At 43.4% G+C, this 26417-nt stretch overlaps 1 protein-coding gene across 8 annotated transcripts in view; it reads left to right on the top strand.

Annotated features, from left to right (window-relative positions):
• Nucleotides 1-92: 92 nt before the first annotated feature.
• Nucleotides 93-26417, top strand: part of HHAT (hedgehog acyltransferase) — a 382998-nt gene continuing 356673 nt past the window's right edge. For 2 of the 8 annotated variants that reach the window (XM_011975810.1, XM_011975804.1), the window contains exons 1-2: nt 93-225; nt 21605-21738. In XM_011975810.1, the coding sequence (XP_011831200.1) occupies nt 21648-21738 (91 nt within the window). In that variant the 5' untranslated portion in view covers nt 93-225; nt 21605-21647. Of the gene's footprint in view, nt 226-750; nt 951-1150; nt 1340-21604; nt 21739-26417 lie in introns of those variants that run through there. The other 6 variants (XM_011975809.1, XM_011975803.1, XM_011975806.1 and 3 more) reach the window with 5 other exon arrangements.

Below are 26417 nucleotides of genomic sequence, written 5' to 3'. Positions count from 1 at the left end.
ATTTGGTTTGGGGAGGGATCCAGAAGCCCGAGGTTTTAAGGAGAGCCAGGTGATTATGCTGCAATAAGTCTGTAGAACTCTGGCAAGCCTGTCTGTTGGCTCAGGTTTGGAGGCCTCCGAGTGGCAACATCGTGCCAATTACACCCCGTTGGGGCATCTTCAGATCTTTCACTCTTTTCACAACGCAATCAAAATCTTCGTACCCATTTTGCAGTAGTGATCTCTGTAAGTTGTTTTACAATTCATAAAGTTTATTCTGTTTGATCTTCACTCTAATTTACAAGGAAAAGCAGGGAAGTTTATTTCTGTTTTACAGAGGTGGACAGGGAGGCTCACAGGGGCTAAGTTCACACAGCAAGCCCTGGAAACTGCCAGGGCTGCAAAGCCCGCCCTCTTTCCACCGCACCGAACTACCTTCCTTTCGCCTACAAAACGTAGGTGGGGACCACTGGTGTTGGAATGAAGGCCCACCTCGAGTTTCAGGTGACTTCCATTCTGCAATTAACTTGCAGGCAGCCCCACACCTGCAAGGAACATACAGGTGGGGGGAGAGATATACACGCCAGGGTCAGTGGAAACCAGCAGCCGAGGGGTGAGCGGGGCTAGGGGTCCCGGGGCCGCCGGCGGGGCACATGCGGTTCGGAGAGGCAGGCCGCTCTGTGGCCAGTCCCCCTGCAGCAGCACGGCCTGCTCGCCACCGCCCCGGGAGCGCCGCGGGTTCCCGAGGCCGGGCGCGGAGGGCGCGCGGGCACGGCGGCAGGGGCGTGCTCAGAGGACGCGCGCTGGACTACTCCTCCAAAGGGCAGCTCCGGGGGAAAGAGGGTGGCGTCCCAGGGAAGCCCGCAGCCGCCGCCGATGTCGCTGGGACTCGGAAGTGCCGAAAGAGGGGGTGTTGGGAACTCGCGGCGCGCGTGAACGTTGCCGTCGCCGCCGCCCGGGACAGCCCGGAGGTTGGTAACTGGTGACCGTAGTGGGTCCTGGGGAGGTTAGATGGTGAATTTTCTGCGTCAGTTTACTTCGTTAAAAAAAAAAAAATGCACAAAACGCTTTCCGTTTCCTACCCCAGTTCCCGTGTGCGCGCCCGAGGGCGGGACAGAGGAAGTTCCCGGTCGGGCGAAGGAGACAAAAGCGGCGGGGGCCGCGCGCTCAGTGCGCCCGGGCAAAGGCGGGGATCTGGCGCTGGGACATGTCCGCGCACGGCCCAGCTGGCGTCCTCTCTCCTTGGCTTCGTCCCCAGCTTCCGGCACTGCTGCGGGGAGTTGCGAACTCTGGTCCCCTTGGCAGTATCAGCGGTGCGCCTGCCTGCCTGCCTGCCTCCTGTGACTCCAGGGACTCTAAAGTTAGAGACTTCCTTTGCGTTCTGTCTTCAGGACTCAGTTTCCTTCCTCTGTTCTGAGTCTAACCTTCAGGTGACAGGTCTTTATGCGGAAAACCCCTCCCCCCAATCCTCACCAGAGGTGCTTTACGGGTAGCATTGTGTTAAAAAATGTGTTGCTACCTGTGTTCGTTGCTCTTGGATCAGGGTTGTAGAGCTAGGGCATTTGGCATCCTCGGAGGCTTGCATTATGTGGGAGTGAGACATTGCTTCTCTGTCTCTTTCTGTTTTTGTTGTTGTTTGTGTTTTTGAGACGGAGTTTGGCTCTTATCGCCCAGGCTGGAGTGCAATGGCACAATCTAAGCTCACTGCAACCTTCGCATCCCCGTTTCGAGCGATTCTCCAGCCTTGCCTCCTGAGTAGTTGGGATGACAGGCATGCGCCACCAAGCCCGGCTAATTTTGTATTTTTAGTAGCGACGGGGGTCTCACCATGTTGGCTAGGCTGGTCTCGAACTGTTGTCCTCAGGTGATCTGCCCGCCTCGGCCTCCCAAAGTGCTGGGATTACAGGCGTGAGCCACCGCGCCTGGCATCTCATTCATTCTCAGAGCTAAGGACCGATTTCAATGTGATTAAGTGCTATGGGAACGCAAGGAGAAGAGAGGGAAGGCTTCATTGAAGAAGTGGTAGTTAATTGAAGGAGACTTTGAGGAATGATTTTTTCCCCCTTCCATCCTCATGTTCCATTTTCCCTGTGATTTTTCTCCCTCCTTTCTGGTTGCCCGTCAGTCCTTAATTGTGAATAAGTGTTTGATAAGGACAGCTCTGACCTGAGAGATTCCATTAATGTTAATTTAAGGAGACTATGTGCTTGTTAGGTGCTTTAGATACATTATTTCTAAACCTTACAGTAACTGGGAAAGATAGGTGGTGGTATAGCTTTTCACAGTGGGATAGAGAAAGCCTTGGAGGGGAGCCAAAGCCGCAGACTAGTACATGTCAGGGCTGGGTTTTGGACTCCTCTTTTGGATCAACGCCTGTGCTTTATCTGCTGTTTACTTTGTCCCCTCCTTGGGAGTAGGTTAGATGGATGAACTTAGGGTGAAAGTCAAGTCTCTGGAGGGAGCAGCCATTTTTTGTGGGTGGCCAGATGTTGGGAGCTCTGTAGGTAGCATCACGAATTTGCGAGCATGGGCCTTAACTGCACCCCCAGCTTCCAGATGGACCTGGCCCAGGGGGAAGTGTTCCCTAAAGTAGTGGTCCCAACCTTTCTGGCACTAAGGACCGGTTTCATGGAAAATAATTTTTTCATGGACGGGGGAGTGGGGATGGTTTGGGATAATTCAAGCGCGTTACATTTATTTTGTTTATTTGTTTTGAGATAGAGTCTGGCTGGGTCACCCAGGCTGGAGTGCAGTGGCACGATACCAGCTCACTGCAACCTCCACCTCCCGGGATCAAGCAATTCTCGTGCCTCAGCCTGCAGAGTAGCTTACAGGCGTGCGACACCACACCCGGCTAATTTTTGCATTTTTAATAGAGACAGGATTTCACCACGTCAACCAGGCTGGTCTCAAATTCCTGAACTCGAACTCCTGAACTCAAGCCATCCTCTCCTTGGCCTCCCACAGTGCTGGGATTACAGGTGTGAATCACCATGCCCCCCCCCTGCATTACATTTATTGTGGACTTTATTTCTATTGTTACATTGTAATATACAATGAATACAACTCACCATAGACTAGAATCAGTGGGACCCCTGAGCTTGTTTTCCTGCAACTAGGCGGTCCCATCTGATGGTGTTGGTAGACATTGACACGCAAAGTCTGTTTGCTTATGTCCAGTCTACTCCATAGTCTCATTTTGGTTGCTGTCACTGCAGAAGACCCTGCTTCACAAAGATAGGATGTTGGCAATGGAAGCAGGCTTTTTGGTGCTTTTGTGGCAATCTCAGGATGTTTCGCCTTGACTTTAATCCAGAATGTATGGAGATGTGAAGTTGTCTCAGACGTACTTCTAGGGCCCCATCATTTGCCATCTCAAGCAGCTGGTCCTCTTCTGGCATGGACAAAGTCAATTCACCTGGCTTATTCACAAATGGGTGTAGGGTCCTTCCCGGTTCGTGGGTCTCTTGTAGTTGGGAAGTAATGCTCAAACTCTTGACAGCTGAGATAGGTGATCATGCACCAGTTGGGAGAGAGAATGTCCTGACTTAGTCTCTTTCAAAATCTCTGCTAATGTTTGAAACATGTCAGAAATCCGTGTTCACTTGTCGCCCCAATAATTCGTTTGGTTTTGAGTGCAGCCACTTATCTGTTGACTTGAACACAGTTCTCCCCTGAGGGGACAGATTGAGTTCGTTGAGTAGGTAAGCAAGTTTTGCTACCCCTTCTGTGAAATGTGCTGCCAGTGGTGACTGTTTTTTCTAAAAGAAATCCCTGGAGTGGCCCTCATAACTCAAACTCTGGCCAGTGATCTATCTTTAGAAAGCCATCCCACTTCTGTGTATAAAAGATGTGTGTGCCCTACGTCCATCTCATAAAGCTATGTGAACAGATGTGAGTTAAGGGCATGTACTTTAATGTGGTTGATAATTTTAATCATATCCTGCAAAACGTTGTTAAGTTCAGGTGACATTTTCCGGCTAGCCAGCACTTCTCTATGAATGTAACAGTGCATAGACTCACATTCAGAAGTGACCTCTTTGACCCGAGTAGTGAAACCAGCCGTAGCAGTCGCTCTGCTCGTGCACGAAATGACTAATTCAGTTTTCCTGGTAGGTAATCATTCAAAGACTTGAATAATTCTACAGCTGTGATGTTGGTTAGCAACAAAAGTGCAAGTGACACATCCTCGTGCATCTAACATCCTCATGCATATCCTCCTGAAAACCATATCACACAAAAACAAGCATTGTTGCCTTGTCAGCATTGGTAGACTAGTCAATCTGGATTGCATTCTGCAGTGACTCATTAATCCTCTCTAACAATTGTGCCTCAATATCCTCTGCTATTTCAATTCGCCTAGTTATGCTGCTAGAGAAGAACACATGCCACCTTTTGAACTGCAGCCTCTCCTAAAAGTTCAGAACAAATGTCCTTAGAAGTAGGCAGGACCAACTCTTCACCAATAGTAAAGGGCTTCTTAGCTTTAGCAATATGGTTAGCCACTAAGAATGATGCTCTCATTGCAGACACATTTGATGAAATGGTAGCCTTCAATAATTGCTTCTGTTCTTTGTGCTTATGTTTTTTCTTTTGAAACACTCCAAAGGTTTGTCTTTTAATGCAGGGTGCTTGGTCTCCATGTGGTGAAGCAGTTTTGAAGGTTTCATGGCTTCATTGGATAGCCAGTAGCCACATGTTATACAAAGTGGGTTTGGAGAATGTGAATCACCTGTTGCAATGAACCTGTAATTTGAGTTTGACTCCTGGTATTTTCTTTTAAATGCAGCTTTCTTTTTGTTGGCAGTCTTAGCGTCTTCTGTCTCATCATTGGGTCTTTCCCCCTTTTCAAAGAAGCTTACCAGTGATGTTTGTTTTTTACTCATTTCGGCTAGGGTTAACTTGTGGGCTTACCAAAACTGTGACTGAGACAAATGTGCAGCGTAGGAAACAGGCACAGCTGGAAGTGGTAAATAAAATAATGGGCGGGCCACGAGTAGACTAAAATAGGTGTCAGATTCTGATTAAAGCCTGCCCACGGATGCGGTTGTGCAGTGGAACTACCTCAACTTACTTGCCGTTATAAAGCCTGCCACCAGATGCAGCTTGTTGCTTGACACTCACTGATAGGATTCTGATATGAGTCTGCAAGCAATTGATTTATTATGGTCTCTGTGTAGTCAAACCTCTCTGTTAATGCTAATCTGTATTTGCAGCCACTCCCCAGTGCTAACATCACTTGTAGTCCCAACAACTTGGGGAGCTGAGGAGGAAGGATCATTTGAGCCCAGGAGGTCAAGGCTCCTGTGAACTATGATCAGGCCACTGCACTCTAGCTGGCATGACAGAGTGAGACCCTGTTTCTTAAAAAAATAATAAAGTGAAAAAACTAAAAAAGCTCCAAATTTATGAGTATATGTACTTCTTTATTAATATAGTAAGTAACTTTTATTAAAAAGTAAAAACAAATTCAGTGCAGTAGCAAATAACTCCTGTAATTTCAAAGTAGTGATGCCCATGTAAATGGTATTTTGTAGTAGTTTCAAAAGCTACACTGTGATATGAAAGTATCTGTGGTATGAAAGTATCTGACTTTTCCTGGTGACAGTCATCAGACCTGCTCTTACTACCATGATTTTCTGGTTTTTTGAGACAGCGTCTCACTGTGTCACACAAGATGGAGTGCAGTGGCATAATCTCGGCTCACTGCAACCTTCACCTCCCGAGTTCAAGCAATTCTCATGCCTCACCCATCCCAGTAGCTGGGATTACAGATGTTCACCAACATGTCAGGCTAAGTTTGTAGTTTTAGTAGAGACAAGGTTTCGTCATGTTGGCCAGGCTGGTCTTGAACTCCTGACCTGAAGTGATCTGCCCACCTCGGCCTCCCAGTGTGTTGGAATTACAGGCGTAATTCCAACATATCTGGCCGGAACTGCTCTTACTACTGTGATTTGTTGTCCACATCTATAATCCAATGAAATGCTAATTTTCAGCCAGAAATTCATGAAAATAGAGATATTTGAGCTCATATCCCGCTGAATTCTCTCTATGGACACCTTGGGAGTGGAGGGCTGGGGATCCTGGGTTACATACAACCCTACTTAGTGGTTGTTTTCATCTAAGTACTTGCTGGCCACCTTAGAGTATCACTTTTTTTTTTTTTTTTTTTTGAGAAATGGTCTTGCTCTGTTTCCCAAGCTGGATCACAGCTCACTGCAGCCTCAACTTCCCAGGCTCCCACCTCAGCCTGCCGAGCAGCTGGGACTACTGGCATGCAACACCATTCCTGGCTAATTTTTGTATTTTTAGTAGAGAAGGGATTTCGGCATGTTGCCGAGGCTGGTCTCAAACTCCTAGGCTCAAGTGATCTGCCCACCTCAGCCTCCCAAAATGGTGGGATTACAGGCATGAGCCACCACACCTGGCCTGTTAGCGCATTACTGATAGCAGTTTCCTTCTCCTTCAGTTAGTGTTCCCCTTAGCCCGGGTTCACAGTTGTTTCTGTTTGATGAAAGCTTTTGAGAGGACATTGCTGGATTATTTATATAATCTACCTGCTCTGCTCCTTCTGTGGGTAATACGATTGGAGAATATTCCTGAAATAGTGGATGTGTGTCATGTATACACCCTACCTTTCCTTTTTTTTTTTTTTTTTTTGGCGAGTAGAAATTAACCTTAGTGGTAGATGATGTTATTAATGTCAGGGAGGAAAGATGAACTACAATCACATATACCACAGACAGAAGCTCTTAAGATGTTATGAACAATTTCATGGTAATACATTTGAAAATTCAGATGAAATTGACAAGTTTTTTCCAATAAAATGTATTACTGAAGACACAAAAGCTAGAAAAAAGAGTAGTCCTATATCTACCAAAGACATTGAATTTGTAGTTAAAAACCTTTCCACAGCAAAATTTTCAGGCCCAGATGGCTTTACTAGTGAAACTTCCAAACATTTAAGAAAATTAAAGAGGAACCACTTTCCAGTTTCATTTATGAGGCCAGCACAATCTTGTTACTAAAAATTGATAAGGATATGACAAGAAAATTATAGACCAAATGCTCATAAAGACAGACACATAAGTCTTAAATAATGGTAAGTCAAATCTAGCAATCTATAAAAAGGATAATAAATCATGACCAAGTTAGATTTATTTCAGGAATGTAAACTTTGGCTAACACTAGAAAAGTCAACAAATGCAATTTAACTCCATACATGAAGTAAAGGAGAAAAATTATTTGATACAATTCAGCACCCATTCATGATTAAAAAGAAAAAAAAAAAACCTCCTTGCAAGCTGGAGCATTGAGATAAATTAGATTTAAAATAACAGAGGGTATGGTATTGCTCTGCAAATCTATAGATTTGGGCTAATCCCAATCAAAATCCTGGCAAATTTTTTTCTTAAAAAATAGGTGATAAGCTGATTGTAAAATTTATTTGGAAATTCCAGACAGTCTTAAGAGCAAAATTGGAGGACCTAAGCTACTAGATCAGTATTTAGTCATGTCAGTGTGGTATTGCATAAAACTACACAGATTATGGAACTGAGCAGAGAATCCATAAACAGGCTTATACATCTGTGGTCTGTTGATTTATGACAGAGGCAACACTGCAGGGCAGTGGAGAGAAGATGGTCTTCTCAGTGAATGACACTGGGTCGATTCGCTATCTACATAGACAAAATGAAGCTAGATTATGTACCTCATCTCATATACAAAAATTAAGATAACATCATATACCTAAATGTGAATGCTAAAACAAAGCACCTGGAAGAAAGCTAAGTAAAATATCTTTATGACCCAGGGACAAGTTTTTTGAATAGGATACAAAAAGCACTAATTTGTACAGTAATAAGAATGAACAAATTATTGCCTCACATAACAACATGGATGAATCTTGTGACACAAAGCTGAACAAAACTAAGATAGATGTAAAAGAGTAAGTGCAATGTGATTCCATTCATGTGAAGTTCAAAAACAGACAACTAAATAAACCATGGTGGTAGAAGTCAGGCTAGTGGTCACCTTTGATGGAGTTAGTGACTAGGAAAGGGCAGAAGGGGCTTCAGAGGCGTTCTTTCACTTTTTTGAGACAGGATCTCGCTCTGTCACCCAGGCTGGAATGCAGTGGTGTGATCTCAGCTCACTGCAACCTCCCTCTCCTGGGCTCAAGTGATTCTATCACCTCAGCCCACCTGAGTAGCTGGGACTATAGGCATGAGCCACCATGCCTGGCTGATTTTGTTTTTTGTTTTTGTTTTTGTTTAGAGATGGGGTCTTGCCATGTTGCCCAGGCTGGTCTTGAACCCCTGGGCTCAAGCAATCTGCCCATCTCCTCCTTTCAAAGTGCTAGAATTACAGATGTGAGCCACTACCTCTGGCCTGGCATGCAATTTTTATCTCAGTGATAATTACTTGGTAATTACATAAGGCTTTCCTCTTCTCGAAAGCCCTAAGGGCTGGGCATGGTGGCTCATTCCTGTAATCCCAGCACTTTGGGAGGCTGAGGAGGGAGGATCACTTGAGGTCAGGAGTTTGAAATCAGCCTGGCCAACATAGCAAGATCCTGTCTCTAAACAAAAGAAGACCAAAAAAATAGCAGGGTGTGGTGATGTGAGCCTGCAATCCCAGCTACTCCTGAAGCTAAGGCAGGAGGACCACTCTTGAGCCCAGGAATTTGAGGCTGCAATGAGCTATGATCATGCCATGCACTGTAGTCTGGGTGACAGAGTGAGACCCTGTTTAAGAAAAAAATAAAAAATAGTAAAAAGGAAGTCTTAAGGTTTTTTCTTCATTTAAGTATATTTTAATAAAGTTTACTTAAAACCTTGTAAAAAGTTAGGTTCATTCTGATGCTCCCAGGCTGGGGAGTGTAAGATGTGGTGGGCACGAGCCTTGCTGATTAAAAAGGTTTAAAATAGGTTGAGAATTTTCAGGGGGAAAGAATGCAATATCACATCAGTAGCTTTTTTTGAATTAGGGACTTATAAAATTGACTCCCTTTTGCCAATCTTTAATGGCAGAGATCTGGCTTAAGGGAATTTCATATAAAAAGACTTAGAGTTATGTTTGATTATAAGATTGATATCAGTGTGAGGTGGAAATAAAAGCTAAGGGAGTATTAAGTAGAAAATTTTGTTTTCAGATTTAATTTTCTTCCAATTTAAGTTTTGAAAGTTTATGACCATTGGATTAAAAAACTTTTCTTCCAATTTAAGTTTTAAAAGTTCATGACCAGTGGATTAAAAAATAATCTGTTTTCTATAAATCCTTTCAGTTAGGTACTTTCCTCCCATAAGGCCATGAACTAACTGAGGACAGGGGTGGCATGTGAGTTTCCTATTACACCTGTACTAAATTAACACAAATTCGGTGGCTTAAAACAACAGACATTTATTACCTTATGGTTCTGGATGTCAGAAGTCCAAAATATGACAGCAGGGTTCATTTCTTCTGGAGGTTCTAGGGAAGAATCTTTTTGCTGTTGTTGCCTTTTCCAGCCTCTAGATGCCTCTTAGATTCCTTCATCCGGCAGCCCTTCCTCCATCTTCCAAGCACATCACTCTAACCTCTGCCTCCATCATCACCTCACACTTCCTTTCTGTCTCTGACCCTTCCGCCTCCCTCCTAAAAGGAACCTTGTGATTACCTCGGGCCCACCCAGATAATCCAGGCTAACCTCTCAATCAAAAGATCCTTAATCACATCGGCAAAGTCCCTTTTGCTGTGTAAGGCAACATATTCACAGTTCCAGGGATCAGGACATGGATACTTCTAGGGGACCCATCTTTGGTGGACCCCACAGAGGGGATCTTTATATTTTGTCTTCACAAAGAGCACAGTTCCTGGTTGTCAGTAGAAGTTCATTCGTATTTGTTGAATGAAGACATGGGTCTAAGATTTCATTATTTGAGTGCAGTTTCTGAAAGAAGAGAAGTGATGGTCTTGTCCTCCCACTGACACAACTGAAGCTTTGGGTTCAGGTTTAGGTACATGTATTATACAGAGACAACTGACAGTAAGGCAGAGGATCTGGGGACAGGCATAGTGGCTCATGCTTGTAATCCCAGCACTTTGGCAGGAATAGGTGGGAAGATCACTTGAGCCCGGGAGTTCAAGACCAGCCTGGGCAACATAGTGAGACCCACCCCCCCATTTCTTAAAAAAAAAAAAAAAAAAAAATGGGTGTGGTGGCTTTTGTCTATAGTCCTGGCTACTTGGGAGGCTGAGATGGAAGGATTGCTTGAGACTGGGAAGTTGAGACTGCAGTGAGCCAAGATTGTGCCACTGCATTCCAGCCTGAACAACAGAGAGTGAGACCTTGTTTCAGAAAGGAACCTGGAACCAAGTCATTGAAGTAATGGTTGAAGGAATCATAAATGTTAGTCTGGAAGAGGGTTTAGATGGAGTAGATGGCATTAGTTATCTTTAAATATTTGAAGGAGTATTATTGGAAAGAATAAAAAAGCCTTTTTAGCATACTCAACAGTAATAGCATTAAAAACAACAAATAAGCATTTCAGAGTTTACTATGCCTAAGGCACTGTTTTATCATTTTATAAATTAACTTAATCCTCACATCAATCTTCTGAGGTTCGCTATTACTGTATTTTACAGATAAGGAAACTGAGGCTCAGAGAGGTTATGCACCTTGTCCTAGGTCACACAAGCATGAAGCAGCAAAGCTGGGATTCAATCTTTGGCATTCTGACTCCAGAGCCACCCCTGAAACCATATCACACTGTGCTGTCTCCATGCCTTTAGTTCCAGAAGGTAGGAGAGGACTAGTGGCAGAGGAAGTCCACCCCTGTATTTTTTAGAAATCTGTATGTTTTAGAAATACAGGGGTAGATTTCAAGGGAAAACACAACAATCAGAACTGCTAGCCAGGCATAGTGGTGTGCACCTGGGAGGCTGAGGCAGGAGGATCGCTTGAGCCCAGGAGTTTGGAGCTGCAGTGAGCTGTGATCACGCCACTGCATTCCAGCCTGGGTGACAGAGTGAGACCCTGTCTCAAAACAAAAACAACAACAAAAGCAACAGCTGCTTAGGAACAGTGTTTCTCTGCCTTGTAATGTTACTGGAAATGGTCAAGTAGGCTATTATAAAAGGAATTCCCCAAACTGGCTGGAGATGAGACCAAATGGCAACAGAGATCCCACTGATTTTGAAATTCTGATTTGGAAACATAATTTTTTTCACTACATATATAAGAAGGGAGGGAACAACCTTTGTGACATGTTATGTAATAAAGATCCATTGTGAAAGGTATCTTTTCAACTAATTTTCTAGATTTTATTGATGAGTAACTATTTATAATATACCTGGTGTGGTAGATGTGTCCCCACCCCTTTTTAAGGTACCCTTGCTGCTCCTCCCATAAAGAAGTATGGTCTGTTTTCTCCTCCTTGAATCCAGGCTGGGTTTTGGACCTGCTTTGACCAATAAAGTGTTCTGTGAACTCTGGAGCCTGGTCCTTAAGGGATGTTGCACCTCTTGCCTCTGTTCTTTTGGTACCCTGAAGCCCCTCTGCTGTGAAAAAGCCGAGTCTAGCCTACCAGAGGAGGAGCCCTGGCCTGGAGGAGAAGGGAGGGGCCTTGTGTGAGCTGGCGCCAAATGCCAGACATGTGCATGAGGTCATCATGGCCCCCTCCAGCCCCAGTGGAGCTGTGTGATGACAGAAGTCACATGAGTGACCCCAGGAGGGACATGAACAGAACTATCTAGACTGACATACCACAAAATCCTTAAAAAGAATAAATGTTTATTGTTGTAAGGAACTACATGTTGTGATGGTTTCTTATGCAGCAATACATAACTGATACATAATATGTTGGTGTGGATTTGAAAGTAGTGGGCATTTTAAACTATTCTGTAATTAGACTTTTTCCCCAGTCCAGTGACCTCTTTCAGTCTATCTAGTCATTCTTCTGTGTTGGTGAAACCTTTCTGGCTTTGGAGAAGTATTTCCTCTTAGTATTATGTGTGTTGAAGGATAAGAGTCTTTACAAGAGTCTTATGTGGGGACCGGGCACGGTGGCTCACACCTGTAATTCCAGCAGTTTGGGAGGCTGAGGCGGGAGGATCACTCGAGGCCAGGAGTTCAAGACCAGCCTGGGCAACATGGCAAAACCCCATCTCTACTAAAAACAGAAAACTTAGCAGGGCATGGTGGTGTGCGCCTGTAATCCCAGCTACTCAGCAGTCTGAGGCATGAGAATTGCTTGAGCCCAGGAAGTGGAGGTTGCAGTGAGCTGGAATCATGCCAGCGCACTTCAGCCTGGGGGACAGAGCAAGACTGTGTCTCAGAAAAGGAGAAAAAAAAAAAAAAAGACTGAAGTCGGGTTTGGAGAGGATTGTGATATGGGAATCTGGACTTGGTGGTTTTCTTGGAGAAAATCATGTAATTTAGAGTCTATAAAATGGGGTTCCGTTTCATGAAAATTGGACTCTGGAAAAGGCAAAAGTGTCATACCACTTTTTCCGAATATGCTAGAATATTGCACTACTATTTCATTTTCTTTAAAGCCATTGTCATTTCAGTGGGCATGTGCTTCTTTCACTGTTATTACTTGTGGTTTCCAGAGTGCTCATTTGTTCCTGAATTTAGACCTATTTCAATTTTACTCTTATCTCTGCATAACTGCTGACTTTCCCCTCTTACTTACAAGGTAGATCGGTTTGGTTTAGTTTGCCTTTTTCAGTAAATCTTCTAAGGAATGTACGTGAGTTAGATGTTTCATGTGTATTTTGATTACATTTCATTGATTTAAAATTTTTTTCATCATAGAGCGTGTCTAATGTTATGCATAACGTTTAAAAATTCTATTACACTTAGACCACTTATATTACCTTCTGGCTTTCCTAATGGATTGATTTCATTATAGATTTTGGAAAAGGAATCCAGTACACTCTAAGAATAGTGAGGTGGCTGAGGGAAGGCTCTGCAGTTAGACTCAGTGGGTATGAATTTAAGCTTTGCCACCTACCAGCTATGTGATTTGGGGCAGGTTTCTTTATCCTTTCTGGGCCTTGGTTTCCTCTTGTGTTAAGTGAGGTTATCAGAAGCACCAACCTCAAAGGGTTGTTATGAAGATTAAGTGAGATAGTGCTTGTAAAGTGCCTTTTCAGCATAGGAAATCCGTAAATAGTACTTGTTATAGTACAGCTATTACTAAAGCATAAGAAAACTCAGTAGAGGGAAATCTTCGTTTGGGACATTAAGCAGTTAGTCAGTAGAAGTGACGATGGTGATGCTGGTGTGGGGGGATTGTTAGCTTAATGATGAGAGCTGTCTTATTAAAGTTCTCTGGTGCGTGTGAATATTGGGTTATAGCCCATTTAGTGCTTGATATCAAGATTTAAAAGCAGAAAAAATTTAAAATGGAAGTGTTGGAATCCATTAGTTGCCTGCATCAGAACTAAAGCTAAAGTACTTTCGAATGATATTGGAAGTTGCTGGGGGAAAACCATCTTGCAGCCATTATGTTTATGCATGTTTCAGGGTTTGGCAAGGTGAGCTGTGCTTTTCTTCCAAGATCAAGGAACCGGATTTCTGCCTGTATGACAGCGGGGGTTGGGAATTTTGGTTCTAATTTTTGCTTCATTGCTGGCTTCTCTGTCCATGGGCAGGTCGCTGCTTCTTCCCAAGCAGGATTCTGATTCCTGAAAGGGCTCTAAAAGCTTAGCCCTCCTGTGAGGATCAGAGTAGATGGCAACTTTGAAAGCAGGTGGAGGGTAATTCCAAAGTAAACGCAAATGTAAGTAGCTCCAGTATAGAAAAAGCTCTGTTAGCTGAGAGATTCTTGCCATTTTACAGCTAAGATTTTATTCTGTGACCCTCTTGAGTTCTATAATTTCCAGATAAATATATTTTTTGAAATATTCAACTTTGGGGTGTTTGTACCCAATTTGCAGGTGGAGAAAGCTCCCTATTACTCCAGTCTGAATTCCTTCCGTCTGATTCCAGGGAAACCTTTGCTATGATTTCCTTTAATGTCTAATATTAAAGGCATGTTCTATCGCTTTGTCCTCACTTGCCTCGAAATTCTCACTCTTTTCAACATTTAACTTCGAGATCCTGTTGTCTTACAGCTTTGGAGTTGCTGTTTTATCTTCTTTATCTTCCTCTTTTTTTCCCCTTACCAACTTCTGGACTAGTTTGATGCCAGGGACAACTTAATTTTTCCCCATCTGTGTGGCTTGGTTCCAGCACTCTCTCCACTTTCACTAAGGGCCTAAATCATCCACCTCCCTGCCTCTTGGGTCTACCACAGCATCAAGGCACTGCTTTGTAGAGCTTCGTTCGAATAATTTTACGTACTGGCTTGCAAGCCTGAGGTTCTGCAGGAAATAAAATCTAAACGTGACATTGTATGTTTTAAGACTCCTTACCACTTGGCTCCTGTTCTCCCTTCCCTGAACCATCCACACTTTCTCTTCTTTACAGTTCTGACCAGTATTCCCACACTGGGAAAGTGTTCGTAGACACATCTCGCCATCACACATCCCAACAACCCAATCACTCTTACATATCAATAGTGCAATCTCATTTATGTAGATTAATCAGGTAGACTGCTACTTAAACACAGGCTATGTCACTATAGATTGGCTGTTTTCTATAGAAATGATGCTGTAAGTGGTGATGACTTTTCTAGGCTATCTCACAGCTACCCACTTAGCTGATAATATTGGTGCAGGACTGACTGCATGAAAACAGAAAAGAAGCATCAGTTACACATTTTAGTAAGAATCTCCTTGATTTCAGATAGCTCTGCCTAAAGAGGGACATGCTTGTTTAGAGCATGAGAAATGGACACTTGATAATTTTCTGAGAGACTTTTTGGGAACCTCTAAGGGCCTGGACATTTTAAAAAGGTTCCGGTCATATTCCCAAATATACAGCTTTCCTTTTCTTTTTCCTTTTCCTTTTCATTGTGTCATAAATCCCTTAAGAGATATCTACTCTGATTTACTTTCTGGCTGCACAGCTGAAATAAACAGGGAAAACAAAGTAGGGAAATAATTTTCCTGAGATAAGTGGGCAAGTGTTGAAGGCTGAAAGAATGAGGGTCGTGATCAACTTAGTATACCACTGGAAGCTATATGAGTAAACAGCAAACTGTTTCTCATGAAAGCAGGTTGTTGGCAAACTGACAAACTGTGTCTGCCTCCCAGAAGGAATGCTGGGGACAGTCACCACCCAGGCACAGTGTTTCTTGTGATTAGGCAAATCTGAAGCCTGTTAGCAATAATGTGAACCTGTGATCAATCAAGCAGCTGACCAGTCGTTACCTCCTCCTCCCTGCTCTTTCTGCCCAGTAAAAACAAAGGGCTGTAGAAGCTGGAGGTTGCTGCTTTTGCTCACTAGAAGCAGGGAGCTCTCTTCTTCCCCGGCCCCTTCCTTTAAAATAGTTACTTTTGTTTTAAGTTTTCATTTCTGCCTTCATCCTCCTTCCTTTAGTCTCCTAATGATGGTCTCAAGTAGTAACAGTAGTAACTGTTGTAATGACGATCTCAAGTAGTAACAGCAGTGACTGTCGTAATGACAGTCTCAAGTAGTAACTATGGCAGTCAGCTACAGGCAAGAGTTGAAAAGAGAGGTGTGAGGAAGAAAGGTCTGTTAAGGAGGGTGGGGGAGTGTCTGTGCGGTGGTGGTGTTTTGAGGTGGCATTCGTGTAATGGAGAGTGGTGAAAATGAAAGTGGAATGCCCATCGTTCCCTTGAGGGTAGCAGAGAGGTAGGTGGTGAGGAAGAGGCACTGGGCTGAAAGCTTGCAGGTGGCCCCCAGGGATAGTTTGCTTGCTGTCCAGGGTGGCCTTGGATTGGGCGTCAGAAGAGGAAGGAGACATTAACGAAAGCCCTGGGGGTGCCAACCTCCTGAAAGAGGTCCAGATGCAGGTAGGATGGGCACACCCTTGGAAGGTCAGCCAGATTTCTTTGATTCAGGGGGAAAATCAGGGTCTGGGCTAGGTAGGCTCCTGATGAATGAAATTCACTAGTAACTGCTGATGTTTGTTGAGTGCTTATTCACTGCCAGGCCCTGGGCTAAGCATTTTACATTTAACCCCTCAACAACCCTATGAGAAAACATTTGGGAGGCCATTATTTACCCAAGTTTCCTCAACCAATAAATGACAGAGCCTGGGACTCCCCCCGCACCTGCCCACCCTTCCTCCCCCGACCCCACAGGTGGGTTTGGTGCCAGAATTTATCACTGTGCTGTCAGGTGGAGACTATTTGGTTCAATCCCTAAATTTTGGGGGTGAGGGGACAGCTAGTTTTGCTGCTTCGTTACCTGCTGTTTTGCTGCTAGTTACTGTGTATCTTTGTGCATATGTCTACAAAACGTGTAGCATTATTGAAACTGTTATTGTTTCCTTATACCACTGAATAGAAGAAAATGGAGTTTCTGCTGGGGCCACTGTCTGTGGAGTTTGCACATTCTCGCTATGTCTGCAGGGGTTTTCTCTGGCTACTCGGTTTCCTCCCACGTCCCAAAGCTGTGCCCATTAGGTGAACTGGCGTGTCTAAATGGTCCCAGTGTGTGAGTGTAACCGAGCACCCTATTAAGTTTTTCTGTGATGGCATCAAATGCCTGTTGATGTTCATCTGTCCAAGGTTGGGGGCTCTGAATCTAGTCCCTTTTAAAGGCCTCATAAATTGGCTTAGCCGTCAACCCCAAATTTGGAATTCAAATTCAACAAAAGCCAGACATTCCTAGGAATCCCTGCAATTGCCTCCCGTTTTGGGGAGCCTTTGGGGCCACTGTTATCTGCTTTCAGTCGGATCTTTAGGCTCCTTCAGCCTGAAGTCGAGGTTCCAGAGACTAGACCTTGATACAGCGCAGACACCTGTGAAAATCTCCCCTACCAGGAGATGGCTTCAAGGCTACAGTCAATTTACAACCCAGCTGAGCCCCAGATGATGCCAGCCCATTCACAAGATGGAGCAACAATTCAAGACGAGTCATCGGAACAAGTCATGCAGGCCTGCACTGCCTCACCCCATGCCACAACTTCCTTCCCCTTCTTTTTTATTTATTTATGTATTTTTATTTTATTTATTTTATTTTTTTGAGACGGAGTCTTGCTCTGTCGCCCAGGCTGGAGTGCAGTGGCCTGATCTCGGCTCACTGCAAGCTCCGCCTCCCAGGTTCACGCCATTCTCCTGCCACAGCCTACTGAGTAGCTGGGACAACAGGCGCCCGCCACCACGCCCGGCTAACTTTTTGTATATTTAGTAGAGATGGGGTTTCACCGTGTTAGCCAGGATGGTCTTGATCTCCTGACTTTGTGATCTGCCTGCCTCGGCCTCCCAAAGTGCTAGGATTACAGGCGTGAGCCACTGTGCCCAGCCTGCCTTCCCCTTCTTAAGCCTTTGCACTTCGCTTGGAAATTTGAAGTGGTTCCATTAAGGCAAGAGTCTAGACCGTCTTGCCCGTTGCTAGCTTTGGTCTGTAATCAAGTCACTTTCTTTCTACCATACCTCTATCTTGCTAATTTGTTTTGCAAGTGGTGAGCAGCTGAACCTGTGTTTGGTAATGAGTGTGGGGGTGTGAGTATGAGTGGGTTCTGCGCTGAGATGGCATCCTGTCCAGGGTTGGTTCCTCCCTTGCGTCCTGAGCTGCTGGAATGGGCTCCAGCTACCAGAGACCCTAAATTGGAACAAGTAGGGTGGAAAATGAATGCATAAATATTCTCTAATAAAAATTTGTAAAGTCTATGATAATCATACAGATGCATGACAAAAAAATGTAGTATGGAAGCTCTTAGTGAGCCCTCCCTAATTGTAAATGTTTTGAACTGCATGGTGGCAGGAGGTGCTCCTTATAATTTTTGCTTTGCAAACATTTTATTCCTTGGTTTAACCCACCACCAGTACAACTGCCATCACTTGCTGATTGATCAAACTTGGGTAAATAATGATCTTACCTGTGCTTATTAATCTTTAAGTGTATGTATAGCTCATGTTTATTTCAGTGTTTACTCTTAGAAGTGTTTTGGTCTTTAGATGTTTGGTATTTTTGTGACCAGAAATATGCAGTAGGAACTTACCTTTTGTTTATATCAATTAGCCTATGGTAAAATTAGTTGCATTATACATTGTTTTGCTTAAAGTTACAATTTCCAAGACCCTATTAGTGATGTTAAATAAGGACTCATTGTATAATCCAGCTAAGAGCAGCACTAAGCTGAGTGCAGTGGCTCACGCCTGTAATCCCAGCACTTTAGGAGGCCATGGCGGGCAGATCTCCTGAGCTCAGCAGTTTGAGACCAACCTGGGCAACAAAAAAACTAGCCTGGTGTTGTGGTGCGTGCCTGTAATCCCAGCTACTCAGGAGGCTGAGGCAGGAGAATCACTCGAGCCTGGGAAGTTGAGGCTGCAGTGAGCTGAGATCATGCCACTGCACTCCTGCTTGGGCAACAGAGCAAGACCCTGTCTCCAGGAAGAAAAAAAAAAAGCACCAAAATGAAAAATTATTAAACCGAATTTTCTAGTTCCCTGAGGATTAAATCCTTAATGCAGGAGAATTGTCTCAGATAGAATGTCCCTGAAAAGCATCTAATGGCAAGCCTTCTAAAACTTTCATTTAGTCTACAAGATCATTTGTGTTCAAATTTCAATCCTTTTAGAAGATCAGCTTTTTGTTAATCAGATTCTTCATGAGGCAAAGAGGTCATCCGATGTAATACCAACATCTTTGACAGGCGAGACATTAAATTATAAACCAAGAAGTTAAAATTACCTTCCCACTAAGGGGAAGCCTATCAAATTCCGGAAAAGTTCCAGAAAGGAGTCTTGTTATTCTGAAGATGAAAGTATTTAAAAATAAATTGTGAGTAGAAATGGATAAAGCTAGAAGTAGTTCTGAAAAATAGTAAGGAACTTGAGAACGTGTTATTGAAATACTAGGGTTTAGGCATGTGTTTTAAAGCATGAATGACTGCTTCCGGATCTCTTAGGTTGCAGGAAAAGTCCAGACCAAACTTTCTGGGTGACTTTTAGGTAATGAAATGGGGCACTCTGGGTGCAAGACCGCTTATTTCTGAAATCATGGTTTATCAAAGCTGAAGTTTATTTCCCTTCCTGCTCTGTCTCCCAGTGGCCTGAAGAAAGGAGTTTGTGTGTGGCAGATTCTGAGTCAGGCTCTAAGTCTGAGTCACTGTACACTGGCATTAATGGGATTGGCCGTGGCAGAGTGGACGGGCAGGGGCCTGGGTCCAAAGACTTGGCTTTGAGCCTTGGCTCAGTTATTTACTTATTTGTTTACTCATTTATTTAGACAAAAATTGTGCATATTTATGGTGTACAATGTGATGTCTAGCTATACATTGTGAGATGATTAGATCAAGGTAATTAACATACCCATCACCTTACCTGCTTATCATTTTATGATGAGAACATTTAAGATCTACTCTTAGCACTTTTCAAGACTATAATACATTATTGTTAACTATAATCACCATGCTGTATGATAGATCCTCAGAATTTATTCATCCTGTCCAACATCTTTTAACCAGCATCTTCCCCCCTTCCCCCCAGCCCCTGGCAACCACCACTTCTGTGAGTTTGACTTTTTTTAGATTTCACATATAAGTGAGATCATGCAGTATTTGCTTTTCTGCTCTGGCTCAGTTATTTCTGGCTCTGTGACCTCATCACATTTGTCATCTATAAAATGCCTACCTCCCCTGTTCCACTTCCACCTACTTCACCAGGCTGTTGTGAAAACAAAATGAGATAATGTGTGAATTCTGGGTTTTGGCATTACTGTCACATGTTAGAAGTAGTTGGTGGGGTTGGGGAGGGGGGTGCGGCTTAAAATTTTGCTCTTAGTTTGGCATCCACAATGAGACATATTTGAGAGGTTTAAGTAAAGCAGTAAAGGCCATAAATGGGTTTAAATTTAGTGAACTCTGTTAGTTGGAACATTTGGAATCATTTAATTTGCTGAATTTTAGGATCTAACTTTCCTGTACCTTCTCTATTACTTAGAATATAGTCATGGCTGCCATGATGGAGAGATCTAGAATAGGAGAGGCTTCAACAACCTAGAAATGCATTTCTTTTTCCTGTAACAGTCTAGATCTAAGTAGTCTGGGGCACTTTGGGGGTTGGGGGTAGTACATGGATTTGGGGACTGAGAGGCCTCTGTCTTGTCCATGTGGCTTTCACCTCTTCATCCATGGTGGCTGTTCCAATTCTGTTCAACAAGAAAGGGAGGGAAAGAAAGAGATGGCCACAGCCATGTCCCTTCACTCACATCCTTTTGAATGGAGCTATTCAGGTGTCCACACTTAGCTACAGTGTAGTGTTGGTGACCAGAGGAAATTTTAATTGCCGTGTGAGAAGAGAGACTGAATTCTGAAAAGGGGTAGTGAGGGGCAGTGGGTAACAAGCAGTGTCTGTCACAGATGCCTGTGGTTATGTCATTAACTGCCCTTTAAGAAATGTATGGATGAGGCCTGGCACAGTGGCTTGTGCCTATAACCCCAGCTACTCAGGAGGCTGAGGAGACCAGGAAATCAAGATCAGCCTGGGCAACATAGACCCTGTCTCCAAAAATACATAAATAAAGTGCGTAGATGCATGCCAGACAGAGAGGTTTATAGTATTCCATTCTGATAATCAGCTGCAGGATGGTACTTGATTTCTTATATATATTTTTTGAGGCAAGGTCTCACTCTGTCACCCAGGCTGGAGTGCAGTGGCACAATCTTGGCTCACTGCAACCTCAGCCTCTTGGATTCAAGTGATTTTCCTGCCTCAACCTCCTGAGTAGCTGGGATTACAGGCAAGTGCCACCACGCCTGGGTAATTCTTGTATTTTTAGTGGAGACAGGTTTTGCTGTGTTAGCCAGGCTGGTCTCAAACTCCTGGCCTCAAGTGATCCACCTGCCTTGGCCTCCCAAAGTGATGGGGTAACAGGTGTGTGCCACCATGCCCCACTGATTTTAAGTTTTTATTATATTTTTTAGAGATGGGATCTGGCTCTTTTGCCCAGGCTGGTCTTGAACTCCTGGCCTCAAGTGATCCATCTTGGCCTCCCAAAGTGTTGGGATTACAGGCATGAGCCACCATGCTTGGCCTATAGTATGATACTTGAAAGGGACAACAAGGATGGTGAGCCTGTTGGCTTAGAGGTTTGGATATTGTTTGTGCTTTTCAGACTTTTTGAAGCCATTTATTATTCACAAAGCACATGGTAGTCCCTTCTTGCTACATTCCAGGCACTGCGCTAGGGGCTGGGGAGTCAGCGATCATGGTCCCTGCTATCTGAGGTTCACTCCACAGAAGAGACAGGTATGTTATGCAATGAGTAGAGAACTGTCTGATGTATACTCTGATGGGAGGCTGTGGGAACCCCTAGGAAAAGTCCTGACCCCTTTGACAGGCAGGATGCGTGTGTGTGGTGTATGCGTGCGTGTGCGCGTGCGTGTGTTTGTTGGATGCAGGAGGGAGTAAGGTCACAGGGAGGAGGAGGCTTTATTGGGGTTATGTCTGTATCACCTCGAATAGTGATGGTCTCGGGGAGTGTGAACTAACTGAATTGATGTTAAGATGCTGTTCTCTAGTGCCATGTTCATGGCTTAATGTTTTGTCTCTTTCTCAGAAACTCTCAGCGTGGGCATCAGGAATCTTCGTGCCTAGGAGCCATGCTGCCCCGATGGGAACTGGCACTTTACCTACTTGCCTCACTAGGCTTCCACTTCTATTCCTTCTATGAAGTTTACAAAGTCTCCAGAGGTAAGGCCCCAAGCTTTTCTGACCTTCTATCAAACAAGGAAACTCCTGTCAAAAAAAAGGAGCAGAGGTGGAAGATTCAAGAAGATGATCCAATAGTGTCGGATGATGTGGGCCTTGATTTGCTTCCCCCTGTCTTGGATAGTTTGAATCAGTGACCTGAGTCCATTAAGTTTTCTACCCTAATCCTTGGTCTTTTAGGTGATGCTGTGGCTTGTCTTCTATAATTGGTGGGTTTGATTCAAAGGCTATTGAAGGCCATGGAGGGGATTTGCATTCAGAATTCAAAGTAAACTCTTAAATTTCTGTTTCATCATTACTCCTCTCAGACATATGAGACCCGGGCTCGTTTTATCTTCCTGTTCTGTCATTTTTAGTGTGTTGCCTTTGTCTGAGTGCTGGAGATAAATCATCATCAGGTCACATCCCTGCCCATACAAAGGAGAATGGGGGCCCTCCTTTATTTTAGTGGCAGTTTGGCAGGGAGCACTAGTCACTCCTGCTCACGCCCAATTGGCCAGCACTGAGTCCCACGGGCACAGCTGGGAGGCTGGGAAATAGTCGTTAGCTTGGTGGCTATGTGCTACCTAAAACTACTTTTTTTTTTTGAGACCTAGTTTCACTCTTGTCACCCAGGCTGGAGTGCAATGGCACGATCTCGGCTGACTGCAACCTCTGCCTCCTGGATTCAAGCAATTGTCCTACCTCAGCCGCTGGGATTACAGGCGCCCACCGCCACGCCTGGCTAATTTTTGTATTTTTAGTAGAGATGCGGTTTCACCATGTTGACCAGGCTGGTCTCGAACTCCTGACCTCAGGTGATCCTCCTGCCTCAGCCTCCCAAAGTGCTGGGATTACAGGTGTGAGCCACTGCACCCAGCCTAAAACTTCTCATGTTATGGAAGAAAGAGAAAGAATTTTGGAGGGTCCTTGAGCAGTCTCTGCCATAGGTAGCGAGAGTGTCCTTGAGGTGATAGTGATTACTGAGCCTTGTCTTAAGAAGAGCAAGAGTCAGCCAAGTAGAGAAGTGAGCAGAGGAACTCTGAACAGAGTTAAGTTTGCAGGCAAATGATGTTGGAGATAGCTTACCATCATCAGGGAACTACAAACCACTCATCAGGACTAGAGTGCAGAGTGTGATGGGGAGTGAAAGAGTTGAGCTTAGATCAAAGAGCAGGGATAGGTTGTGAAAGACATGGGTTGTATATTTGGCCAAGGAGTTTGGACCTTATCTTGAAGACGGGACAGCATATTGAAAGTAGTGCAGTCATTAAAAATGACAAAGGTAGGTTTTGGGAAGTACAGTTGAGAATGCTCTGCCTTCAGCATCTGCTACTCTATGGATCACCAGGGTTGATCTTCCTCTGCATTCTGAATGTGTCCCATTCATAGCCATGGACTTGGTTGCAGAAAATGACCACCTAAAGGAGATGAGCAGGGTTCTTTGGGCAAGGCTGTCGAAGTGGCTGCATTCTCTTGCTGGAGCCTCTGAGCTCTCAGAGCTTATGAAGAGGAACTAACCTGCTCTGTGTCAGGCTCCGTGTTAGATACTTCATGTACCTTGTCTCACTTGATCTTTAGCGCAGCCCTATGAGATAGGATATTTAGAAAACAAGCTTGGCTGCAGAAACTTAGCCTCCAGGGTAACTGTAGTTCACAGCTAGTGTGGTGTCTAGCTAGCATCAGAGACCCTGGTTCCTTCTCCCATGTTCCCCTGCTGTCTTCAACATGTCCCACCTTCTGTAAGGTAGCTGCTCTAGCTCTTGTTGTCAAGTTTGCTCTTTGATCAGCAGGAAGGATGGAAGGGAAGGGGAGGACAGGCTCTCTCCCTTTCAGAACTTGACTTGAAAGTGGCTTATATCATATCTATTCAAGTACTACTCACCAGAACCTAGTCCTGTGACCACATTCACTGAGAGGGGAGCTAGGAAATGTAATCTCTGGTTGGGAGGCCATTTATCCAGCCAAAGCACACGGATTCTATTGTAGAGAAAGCAAGAAGGGACATGAGCAGTCCATTCGCAGTCTCCTCCATAGAAGGGTATCTTCATTACCTATTTCTGCACAACAAGCTATCCTGAAGCTTTGTGTTTTAAAGAAACAACCACCTTTTATTATCTCTCACTGTTCTGTGAGATTCCACCTACCTCCCGTTTTGAATATACTTTATTTTTTAAAAGTCGTTTTAAAGCCAGGCATAGTGGTGCACTCCTGTAGTCCCAGTTACTTGGGAGGCTGAGGCAGTAGGATCACTTCAACTCAAGAGCTTGAGACCAGCCTGGACAACACAGCAAGACCATGTTTCAAAAACAGAACAACAAGAAAAGCAGTTTTTGGTTCACAGCAAAATTGAGCAGATAGTACAGAGAGCTCCCATAATACCCCATGCTCCTATACACACACAGCCTCGCCAACTAGCAGCATCCAGCACTGGAGGGGTACGTTTGTTACAATTGATGAACCTACACTGACATATCATTATCGCCCAAAGTCCATACTTTACAATAGGGTTCACTCTTGGTGGTGTACGTTCTTTAGGTTTTAAGAAATGTGTAATGACCCATATCCAACATTGTAGTATCATATAGAGCAGTTTCACTGCCCTAAAACTCTTCTGTGCTTCGGCTACTTATCCTTCCCTCCCCCTGCCCCAACCCCTGGTAGCTCCTACTCTTTTTACTGTGGCCATAGTTTTACCTTTTCTAGAATGTCATATGTTTGCCTTTTCTTCGAATCATACAAAATGTAGCCTTTTCAGATTGGCTTTTTTTTCTTTTTTTACTTAGTAATAAGCATTTAAGGCTTCTCAGTGTCTTTTTATGGCTTGATAGCTCCTGTCTTTTTACTGCTAAATAATTTGAGGTCTAGAAAAAACCACAGTTTATTAATCCACTCGCCTGCTGAAGGACAGCTTGGTTGCTTCCAAGTTTTGGCAATTACAAATAAAGCTGCTATAAAGATCATGCATAGGTTTTGAATGGACATAAGTTTTTACCTCCTTTGGATAAATACCAAGGAGTGCAATTGCTGGATCATATAGTAAGAATATGTTAATTTTTGTAAGAAACTGCCAAACTGTCTTCCAAAGTGCCTGTGCCTTTTGTATTCCTGTCAGCAGTGAATCAGAGTTTCTGTTCTCTGCATCTTGCCAGCAACTGGTATTGTCACAGTTCAGGATGTTGTCCATTCTAATAGGTATGTAGTAGTATCTCATTGTTTTTCTATAAGGAAATGCATTTGCATTTTCCTAAGGACATACGATGTGGAGCATCTTTTTATATGCCTATTTGCCATCTGTGTATCTTTGGTAAGGTGTCTGTCTGGTTCTTTTGCCCATTTTTAAATTGGGTTGATATGTCTTTTGCAAATATTTTCTCCTAGTGTATGGCTTGTCTCATTGTCTTGACAGTGTCTTTAGAAAAACAGAAATTTTGAAATTTTAATGAAGTCTAGCTTATCAATTTTTTTTTTAAGGATTGTGCCTTTAGTCTTAGATCTAAAAAGTCATCACCCTACCCAACATCATCTAGATTTTCTCTTATGTTATCCTCTAGAAGTTTATAATTTTACATTTTATATTTAGGCCTATGATTCATTTTGAGTTAATTTTTGTAAAGGGTGTAAGGTCTGTGTTTAGACTGATTTTTTTGCAGGTAGATGTCCAGTTGTTCAGCACCATTTGTTGAAAAGACTATCTTTTCCTCATTGTTTTGCCTTTGCTCCTTTGTCAAAATTCAGTTGGCTATATTTATCTGGGTTTATTTCTGGGCTCTCTATTATGTTCTATTGATATATTTGTCTATTCTTACACCAATACCATAATGTCTTGATTACTGTAGCTTTACAGTAAGTCTTGAAGTTGGATAGTGTCAGTCTTCTGACTGTTACTTGTGTTGTCTATTCTGGGTCTTTTGCCTGTCTGTATAAACTTTAAAGTCAGTTTGTTGACATCTACAAAATAATTTTAATTATAAACTAAAGATGTTTATAGCAGCTTTATTAATAATTGCTAAAAATTGGAAGCAACCAGGATGTCATTAAGCAGGCAAATGGATTAATAAATTGCAGTATATTCAGACAATGGAATTTGCCAGGATTTTCACTGGGGTTGCATTGAATCTATAGATCAAGTTGGGAAGAACTGACATCTTGACAATATTGCGTCTTCCTAGCCATGAACATGGACTATCTCCCCATTTATTTAGTTACTTGATTTCTTTCATGAGAGTTTTATTGTTTTCCTGATATAGATCTTATATATATTTTGTTAGATTTATAGCTCAGTAGTATTTCATTTTTTGGGTGACAATGTAAATGGTGTTGTTTTAAATTTCAAGTTCTATTTATTTCATTGCTGATATATAGGTAAGAAATTGACTTTGGTATAGTTACCTTAAATCCTGCAATCTTGTTGTTATTGCTTATTAATTCCAGGAGTTTTTCTGTCAGTTCTTTCAGATTTTCTGCATAGGTAATCATGGCGTCTGCAAAGATGATTTTATTTCTTCCTTCTCAATCTTATATACCTTTTCTTTGTTGTTGTTGCCTTAATTAGGATTTCCAGTAGAATCTTGAAAAAGAGAGATGAGAGGAATATCCTTGCCTTATTCCTAATTTAACTGGGAAAACTTCTAGTTTCTCACCATTAAGTATGACGTTAGCTGTGGGTTTTTTATAGATGC

Source organism: Mandrillus leucophaeus, unplaced genomic scaffold (assembly GCF_000951045.1).
Source record: "Mandrillus leucophaeus isolate KB7577 unplaced genomic scaffold, Mleu.le_1.0 Scaffold159, whole genome shotgun sequence".
In the NCBI taxonomy this organism is placed as follows: domain Eukaryota; kingdom Metazoa; phylum Chordata; class Mammalia; order Primates; family Cercopithecidae; genus Mandrillus; species Mandrillus leucophaeus.
This window is presented reverse-complemented; position numbering and strand designations above follow the sequence as displayed.